This window comes from Cryptomeria japonica, chromosome 7, assembly GCF_030272615.1.
Source record: "Cryptomeria japonica chromosome 7, Sugi_1.0, whole genome shotgun sequence".
In the NCBI taxonomy this organism is placed as follows: Eukaryota; Viridiplantae; Streptophyta; class Pinopsida; order Cupressales; family Cupressaceae; genus Cryptomeria; species Cryptomeria japonica.
Window position 1 is genome coordinate 714,517,267 of NC_081411.1, and position 10,354 is coordinate 714,527,620.

General features: G+C 34.6%; 1 protein-coding gene across 1 annotated transcript; it reads right to left on the minus strand.

Moving 5' to 3' along the window:
* Positions 1 to 862: 862 nt before the first annotated feature.
* On the minus strand, positions 863 to 8,836 carry LOC131040207 (cell number regulator 8). The gene is made up of 3 exons (XM_057973073.2): positions 8,500 to 8,836; positions 5,070 to 5,272; positions 863 to 1,406 (listed from the first exon to the last, which is right to left on the minus strand). The coding sequence occupies exons 1-3, from the start codon at positions 8,723 to 8,725 to the stop codon at positions 1,167 to 1,169; spliced, it is 669 nt and encodes a 222-aa protein (XP_057829056.2). The 5' UTR covers positions 8,726 to 8,836; the 3' UTR covers positions 863 to 1,166.
* Positions 8,837 to 10,354: the final 1,518 nt, after the last annotated feature.

Below are 10,354 nucleotides of genomic sequence, written 5' to 3' on the forward strand. Positions count from 1 at the left end.
CTAATCCAATCGTGTCAATTCAACTTAGAAATTACTAATCAAAACTTAATTGATTCATAATCTCAACCAATTAAATTCAAAATTGAAATAACAATATCAAGTTGAATCAAAACGCTAGCTCCAACATTGTTCAAAGAAATTTCATATTATTTACATTTTCGATAGTCACAACTAACATGTTGAGATGATGTGACTAAGATTCAAAGAACATAGCTTTCATACATATTGTTATCGAATTTAGATGTCCCTAACATTCCTGTTGAGAGTGAAAACGAACAAACAATACATAACGAGGAAAAGAATGGAAGTGGAATCGTTTTATTGGCATAAAGACTAGAAGCATTAAAAACATTAGACGATTCATCTGAAGCATATAATTGCTGCAAACCAATTCCATCTACATGACCTTAAAATATAAATGAGCATACTTTTATTTGAATCAATTTGCAAGTGAGATCAATTAAACACTAACTTCTTATGATCACTTAATACTCCAATAGATATTTTGAGGTGAAAGTCTTGAAAAAGGCAGTCCTAGTTCAGCAATACAACCAGGTCTAATTATGAAAAACAAGCATATAATCCGAATACTGTTTTACACTCTACCAAACTAATCAGCTTATGCCAGAAATCAAGAATTGCCCTGATCATTCCAATTGATATCATTACAGCTGACAGCTTAAAGTATGTCAAAGGCCTGTTGAAACCTCCCCCTTTCTTTCAGAGTAGAATAAAATTCTAGCTGAATGTCATCATTGCCTGCATTGTGTGCACGTGAGAGAGAGAGAGAGAGAGAGAGAGAGAGAAAGAGAGACGTAACACAGAACATAGAAAATCATTCACACAATAACCAAAGAAAGCATTTACTGAAATGATCTCTTATTGTTTTTCAGTCAATGCTATGATTGGTAATATTTTAGCAAATTTTCCACTGTTCCAACTTGCAAGTGTAGCTAATATAATCTAACAATTATAAACGAACAAAAGCTAAGAACACCAAATCAGCAGTATTATTGACGCCTTATTTATGTAAAGTGGGCAGTCATTATAATACATTACGCAATACAAATCTAAAGGTTTTCAAGATTGGCTCCTGTATGTGTGTACAAACAATAGGAAATATCAAGGATATCAAATCAAGTCCACCAAGAAAATTACAATGAAAATCATGCTTCTCTGGCCATCATCTGCTCCACAGGAGGAAGCATGACCAGGACAGATCTTCCATTGAAGCCAGGGTGAGGCAACCTTCGTCGAAGCTCACGACCTTCCTGACAAAGGGCGCAACGGTGGCAGAAAAAGTGTGTAGCAAAATCACAAGATGATTCACATTGTTCACGTTGTTCATCATCCTCCATAGTTCCTCCACAGCATCCGCATGACCTGCTAAATGCTTCACAGCTTCCCTGTTTCGACAAAAAATTATGAGGTAATGTCACTTTCTTATGAATAGTTACTATTGTGTCCACAACTGACTTTTTCCCAAAAGAACAATAACAACACATCAAGAACTAAGGTAAAGATATCAAAACGGAAAAATATTTGCATGAAAGATCTACAGACGACAAAGATGGGTCAATCTCTTCAACTGTTGGAAGGAGACTCTCGAGAGATGTAATGAACCCAATTGTGCATCTAGCTATCATAATCAAAGCCTCAGATAAAAACAGCATGTAGTCGCATAATTTGAATAAAATGGTTAAGCCAAGTAGATTGAACACAACAAACAATTTCAAACAGAATGCAGCCAACATAAACCAAATCGAAGCTCAGGAAAACTGCTTACTGAGCATTCAGCACACTTCAGCCCTCACTTCGATGTAACATCAGATTGGAGGGTCAAATCAAGATAAGAGAATCTTGGTCATTTATCATTTTGATATTCATTTTTATCTCGAAAAGTATTGTTTGGAAGAATTCCTGTGAGCATGATGGTATTCTCCCCTTCAATCACACCATTATAGATCTATTGATTAAAAGCATTAAAGATTTACGAATTCCACCTCTTCTGCCTGGTTTTACAATTAAAAACAAAAGAACAGCTTACTTTAATACTTAACATGGTTAACATGGATCTGGGATTTCAATATATGTGATGCCCTCATAAAAGAGCAATCCTAAAGATATAATCCGAACAGATCCTAACTCTCCGCATTATAAAGCTCATAGCTGAGTACTTGCCCAGTCAGCCTATACTCACCAGATTTTTTGTCTAGACTCACCAAAAAAACTCGCACGGATTTTTACCAAGCTTTTGGCAAAAATTCATTGAGTTTTAGAGAGTATTTTAAAAGACTCGTCTCAAGAATTAACTTGATAATTCCCTGCCCAGACAAAAAAAATCATTCTATTAAAAACATTTTTAAAAACAAAAATGTACCAAATACCTTATTTATCCCTTAAGTGATAAAATTGTGAAAAAGGTGTGCGGCATGAAGCTTTGTGTTGTTTCAAACATGCTAATTTGGGCTTAGTGGCAGGTGCACTGCCCCTTGACCCTGCCCTATATTGCAACAAGGAATGTGCTAGGGGTATTGCCCCTGACCCCACAAGTGGCACTGCCCCTTGACCCTGATGGGGGCATTGCCCCCAAACCCCCACAAGGGGCGCTGCCCTTTGGAATCCACTGGGGGTGCTGCCCCCCAAACCCTCATGAAGAGAACTGCCCCTCAACCCCGCTACAGGCATTGCCCCAAAACCCCCATGAGAAACACTACCCCTCAGCCCCATTGGGGTCTCCACACCTAGGCCCCCACTAGTTACTAGGATCTCTACACGTGAAAAATTTGATTACAATGGGAGGAATTGGAAGTGGAGACTAGAATCAATAACTTTGAATTATCTTTAAATCATCAATCAATGATGAAATATAATGCATCAGTATCAAAAATTCAAATACCATTATTATTCTAATTAAATACAATACAACCTTCCACTTTGCACAAGAAAGGTAGACAACAAAATAGAGGAGGTCATTGATTTAGTCGAGTCAAAGTCACAAACATAGCCTTCAATGTCGAGCGAGGAGCTGCAACGAAGTGCAAGGATTAGAACCTCTCCCCAAGCTTTCACTAAACCAGGGGATAGGAAGATGTAAATGTTGTAATACGCATTTTATGAATTATGACAGTGACGTTTACCATCATATTTTCATAATAGTTACCAGCTAACTATTGTATCAAGATTCAATATGATGATGTGATTTTGTACTCAATCAATTTAATAGAAAACACTTTGTACTATTTTGTCATTGAATTTTGCCAAAAAAAAAAGGAAAGTATTTTTAAATAAATGTGAGCAATTTTTTAAGTTGCTGGTTTTTTGCTGAGAAATTTTGGGTCTGCTGAGTTTTTGCTGAGTCCAAGTATGCCAACTATGATAAATACAATAAGCTTCAAAAATGTTCTTGTAAATCCATTTATAAATATACTAAAAATAATGATTTTTGTTACTGGTACTTTCATCTTGATGAACAGAATTCCCCACATATTGGATAGAAGAACAAAGTGTGCATGAATGCGCTGATCCATGATAAGTATGAACAAAGTGCATAGAAGAAGCATCTAATGAGACTGCACAAATCATGAATAACAAGAACAAGTGACCAGGAAAAGAAAAAAGTGGTTCAGTCCAACCAAGTCCATGCAGCACACACAATTTCAGAAAATGCCAAAAAAAGCAATATATGATTTTTGTACTGCACAAGAGGCCTCCCCATATAATACTCCGAATAAAAGATATTCAAGTAAGAAACTATAGCTAACAAGACTGATCCCAAAAGACTAAATCATAGGGATGCTCTGCCCTGTGTACTGTTCGGGTGACCTAATAACACTAAATATCGCAGCAGGCATCAATATGGCTGCATAACATTGAATTCTTCCTGCCTAGAACATAGAAACCTAAGAAAGAATACAAGAGAAGATTTAAGACTGCAGAACAGTGTAAAGAAAAGGCTGGAGAATATAACCTTGGCAAACATTGGTATACTGCCAAAGTATCTAGACTCCTGCTTCCTCTTTTCATCTTTGTTAAATTTCTGCAATGGTCTGAGATGCAATCTAGTGAGTTGGATGTACAGAAGCTCAATAAAAGGTAATAGACCCCATTATCCATACGAATGATAAGAAGTGGAGTTTGTGAACACACTTACTTAAAACATGGACAGCAATGACATGGCATTGGCAGAGTTTGCGTTTAAGTGGGAAGATTCAAAAACTTAACATTTTTTCCATAAGAAATAAAATTGACAATCAGAAGAAAAAAGAGGATGTATTATTTTCTGCCATTTAACTCGTGTGTAATTAAGCCCAGTATTTGACTCACAATTTATTTAATTACTCTCAAACTTGTTTAATTGTGAGTTTGATTGATATATTCTTGGATTTGATAGCCTTTGTTTGGCAAGTCAAACCAGCAACAGGATAATATGGGTATGACACCGCTCTCTTGGCAAGTCAAACCAGCAAAGGGAAGACTGCCACGGTTATTTTAATTTTGGAGTAATCACGATTAGCTTGTAAGTCCTGCTATTATAAGTGCAATATTATCAGCATTGTATGCAAAATTCTGCTTTTACTGAACATATTTTGGGGATAGTAACTTACAATCTTTTCCACGATCAGTTGCAAAGGCTGTACATTCTTCTAGTCTGTTAAAAAGTGAAGCCATGAAATTCTGTTGAAATCTTATCTAAGGTTTATACAAAAGCATAAAAAATGGAAAAAGTACCACAAAGAATATCCTCTTTCAGTTTGAAAGAAAAAGGGACTTGAGGCGGATTAATATTTTGCATGGCACTAAATGTTCTCTCTTGCATAACACGTGTTAATCAAACACATTTGCTTTCCTATTATCATATTCTTCTTCACCAAACTATCATCAAGGTGTGCACTGAAATAAGGAACAATAAGTAGGAAAAAAATCAGAGTTTCATAATTTTGTAACATAGACCACGAGGTAACCTTACATATGGTAAAGAAGAAACCTTATCAATATCAATTCTTGCTTGCTACTTCTCATACGAAATATAAACATTTCATGGATTATGGAATGAAAAGCAAAATTACCTCCAGATTGAATTTCCTGCGAATTGCTGTACGGCTGGGATACGAAAACCATGGTGCCAAACAATTCCAGCCAAACAGGAAATTGCCAAGGAGATAAAGGCTGGTGTATGGCAAGCAATGGTTGGCAAAAGTCCCAGGAGCTAAGCTCAACCTTTCAACATTGCTACCATATAACATGCAGGGAGCAACTGTTCCAAGTAGACCTGACCGTAAAAATAAATTATCATTAGGTCTCCTGAAAGAGTTACTTTGATTATATTAGATATTGATAGTACTTCTTTAGTAAAACTAAAATATAAAGAAAACAGCCCATGCAACCTATACAGCACTCAAAAAAAAAGTAAATAAAAACCTTAAAAACTGAATTCTTGGATAATTGTATAAAGTGACAGAACAGAGATAATAATTGTAGCTCATTTGACAAACTTGTCAAATGTCTCAAATTTCGAACCAGAATACATCTTCAAAAGTTACACTTACTATCAAAAGGCAAAGCAAACAATATCATGTAATGAAAATGAAATCAAGCCAGTATACTACTTAACTAATCACCTAAAAACAATACATTAGTGCTAATATATTATAGATCACCTCTTCACTCCTGCAACACATGAAAACAAGAAATCGGATTCAACTCATCAACACTTAATCATCCCTACTATTGTACTACAACGATATGAAAATTTGCACTTGTGTTAAATTTAGAAGTGTAGTAGTACGGAAAACTACTTTCGAGCTCCCAAATGGAGAGAAAACAAGTCATGACAGAGATAAGCCTATTTTCTCTTGAGCTTTTGCAGATAGAATCCTTTTCACTCCTGAATTTTTTATGCTTTCTTCTTAGTAGCTTAAGCCTCATCCAAGAAAAGTCCATGCAAGAAAGAAGTCCTGAGATTCTTTGAGTCTAGATTGTCTTAATTTGATTCAAAGTGCTTTCTTCTTAGTAGCTTAAGCCTCATCCAAGAAAAGTCCATGCAAGAAAGAAGTCCTGAGATTCTCTGAGTCTAGATTGTCTTAATTTGATTCAAAGTCCTAACAAACAATTTTTCTTCTCTCCAGACCAGCCACATCTGACATTCTGATAGAATCACATGAGAAGAGTCCCACATCACCCCGCTGTACATAAATCAATTCTAATGGTAATTTTCCCACCATCAACAAGTTGATATAGAGCAAGATAAGTAGCCCTACATCACCATTCTTTGGCAGTTTCGAAAATAAAATGAAGTTATATATGCCTTCACTAGAATCACTACTATGTACTATTTTGGCTCTAATTAATTTATTCAGAACCAATTGTTATGCATTCTTTTTATTTCCCTTACAGTTGTTTAATTTCAACTTCTAGTTAAAATTCTTAGCTAGACTCATCTCTCAAAAACATTAAATAAAGTTATTAAATCCTTCGATCCTATAATATTTTGGTTTCCTTTTAGTTAAGTTATCCACAACCTTGTTGTGTACTTTTTAACTTTCCCTTCAAGTTGATTAGTTGAAGCTTCTGGTAAATAAATGTTAGCTAAAGACCTCTCAAGAATCTAGAACAGATAATTGTTGTTCACTCTTCCTTGTTGATTAAAAAGAGTACACAGTGTTAACACACACTGCACGTGGATGGTACAGGCATTAAAAAAAAGGTTATCTATGCCTTGATTAATTCACACTATTTTGGTTTTACTTAAATTATCCAGAACCAACAGCGTTGTGTCATTTTCATTTCCATTACAATTGATTATTTTCACATTCTGCTAAAAATTTCAGCTAGACTCCTTTCTTAAAAAAACAAAATGCCGTTATCTACATCTTTGTTTCTTTACCCTATTTTGACTCTAGGCTTAACTTAACTAGTCCATAACCATACTGTATGTTTTTCATCTCCCCTTTGAGTTAATTATTTCCATTACAATTGAAGGTATCACAGCTTCTGGAAAAAATAGACTCCTCTCTTAAAAAATAAAAAAATAGCTCCATACGCCTTAATTACTTTACACAATTTTGGTTAACTTTTGATTTGTAAACTTTAGAGAATTTCCATAATTGTATTGTTACTCTCTCATTGTCCCTGAAATTTAGATAAAATATCACATGCAACTGGACCTGACAATTTTTGTCATGTAATGGTCAAATTTACCCTTCCAAGCTCTTTAAAAACTAAGAATATTACATAAAAGTGTGGCTAATTTTTACCATAAACGCTAACTAAATTTCCAAAGCCTCCAACACTGACATTTTTTACAGTTTTGCACATTACTATAAAAATCTCCAAAACAACTCTAACACATGTAATGTTACATGAAGTTCAGAAAACATTTTACAAAATAGACTGCCAAATTTTCCGTAAGGCATTTTTTACAAAATTGGCAGCCTAAGTTTCCAAAACTGCCAACAAACTCTGTATCTGAAAACCAGCATAAATAAAATCTGTAAAAATGAAAAAGAAATATAACACTCCCTGCCCAAATTTACAAAACTGTGCATGCCAACACATTCACATCGTCTTGTAGAGATATACAAACTAAACCTAAATAAAATCTCTAAAAAGAAGAAATATAATATTCTCTGCATTACCAAATTTGCACAACACATTAAAACATCTTCTGCCGATCTACAAACAAAACATATTCAGATTCTCCAAAAAGAAGTGATTTTTGAGAATTTCGGGAAATTATAGTAATATTTCGGGAATACATTACACAAATTTAAAATTTTAATGTAATATTTTTGTATCACGGTTCTGAATTTCCAAATCAGCATACACTTGAAAAGAGGAATCTAAATAAGTTTCAAAACAACTGCATAATATTCTGCCTTCAAGTTCCAAAATCTTGAAAATCACCCTACAAATTAAGGTAAATTTCCAGTATTTATATCCAAAATCAAAGCTGACAAGTATAGAAAATACCCTAACAGCCGTTTTGAGCAGATCCATGATAAATTTTACTATATATTCTTAAAACTTACGAAAAAGTGTACAATTGCCCTAAAAATCAAGGTAAATTTTCGATTTTTACATCCAAAATGAAATTCACAAGTTAAAAAAATAATCAAACCCCTGGATCTAGAATTGACAGCAATAAATACTCTAAATTCCAGACAAAAATGCCCAACGAGGGTTACACTTCACGGTTGCAAACAATAAATAAATCAGCCGTCCAACAGGATCAAATTATCAGTTCTGAACCCAAATACGTATATTGAATTAAGGCGATTTCATAATATCTAACGTCTAAATTTCCAAATCTGCATAACGCACGCACGTGTTTCTAGCAGATCTACAAACTAAATTTACAAACTCATTCAAAAATTAGTAAATAAGGCCATTCTCATATAAAAAGATCGGCAAATTAAGGTATCATCACAAAATTTGGGGCAATTTACTGCATCCCTGCTATGTTAAAATCAAGATTCTATGAAATAAAGTATAACTTACAAACTTCGAGATCGCTGCTGCAGAATTCATCATTTCTTCCAAGACACGCAAAGAGAGGAGAATCCCAGTGAGAGCGAGAAACAGGTGCTCCCACCACATTTCCATGGCCGAGAGGTAGACCATCGACGGTCCATCCTGCTCCTTCTTCTTGCTTAGGAATATTTTCCTCCTTAACAGACTCTTCCTGCTTGGGCAAAAGAGGGCTTCCTTCCTCGCCTGCGGCCATTTTTTTAATCCGTATTGTTGCTTGTTTTGGGGATCCGAACTCGGGACAGAAAAGTCTGCAATATTAGTATTTGATTTGGTTCTGTTGAGTCGCTTATTTTTGGAAAGTGGTGGTATAAGAAGAATGCCTTGTGACGGGAAAGTTGACGGAGACTCAAATGCCGTAAGGCGACGGGAACGGGAAAATTTGACCGTATCGAAGCGGCAGCATAGGCGTGATCGTTTTTTTTGGTGTGATGTTTGGAATGGATTAAAGGCTGATCTGGCATTTCATTTCGTGGATTGAAGGGTGACGTGGCATTTCATTTTTCTTTTAGGGGATGTTGGAAGGTGATATGTACCTATTGAAAAGGGGGTTTTATCTATTTGGATGGCGTGCCTCTAATTTAGGGTGTGATGGGGTCTTTTTCACTAGGTAAGGGTGGGGCATTAGAGGTTTAGATTAGGTTACATAGTCATCTTGATGTTAAATAAAATTTATAAAATGTCGGTGGATTTCAAAAATCTTTTTGGAAAAAAAATATCATGTTATTAATTTTTATTTTAAAAATATGTAAGTTGAATTGTTTTAACAAGGAAGGTATTTTTAGTGTGAAATGGTAGAATTTAAGGACATAGAATTGTGTAACTTTTTTCTTTAGTTTTATATCAATTTGTTTTGTAAATATATTGTTGTGGAGTTTAATCAAAACCACTCCACTCCTTTAGGTCCCATATTAGCATGGACAATGTCACATATATGGCATGACCATGTTTTTGGACTAGGCCTCATGATCCAACCTAGTATATCCTATTCAAACTTTATTTATTTTGCTTTTGAACTAACTATTTTGGAAGGTAGTCATTATTTTGTTGCACCACATATCAAATATCTCAAATTGTATAACTAAAGACGTGTTTTTATAGATGGTCATAGGTCATTAGCAACCAATTAGTATTAATTAGGATTTACAAGATCACTTAGGGAGCACATTTTACTATAAAGCACTCCAAAGTGTTATCTCTAAACCATAGACCCAACCATCATCACGTGTATTGCTTATGTGGAGTGTCCATAAAACTATAAACTAACTTCCTATGAGTTTGACTTGCTACTGAGACAAGGGAGGGTCTTCGCTTGTATCCTCGAAAAATAAACCTTGTTGTGCTTCTTAGCACAACCCATTTTTAGATACAAGTCAAAAGATGTGGGAGCACTAATCTTCACAATCTACATCAATCCCAAACCAAGTCACAAAAAATTGATAGGTTCATGTGGTGTAATTCAACCTTAGATCAAGTAGCATGCAACTTTGTTTGCACAATAATACAATCTTCAACAAATTATATAACCACCTTCTAATTTGATACGCATTAGGTTACTAATTTTGAGTTATCTATCACAACAAACCCACAAGTCAATAATAAAAGCTTACATTCTCTAACTCTTTTCATTTAGATTGTACTCGTTGCTAGAATATTTTAAATAAATCTACATCTTATTATAATTATATTCTTTGAAGCTGAAGTCATTATTTTCTTTTACATCTTGAAATAATAGAAAAATATTTGCATCATAAAATAACACATTGAAAAAATATCTTATACATCAAATTTGCACTCACTCAGCCTAAAAAAAAAAAATAGTTTG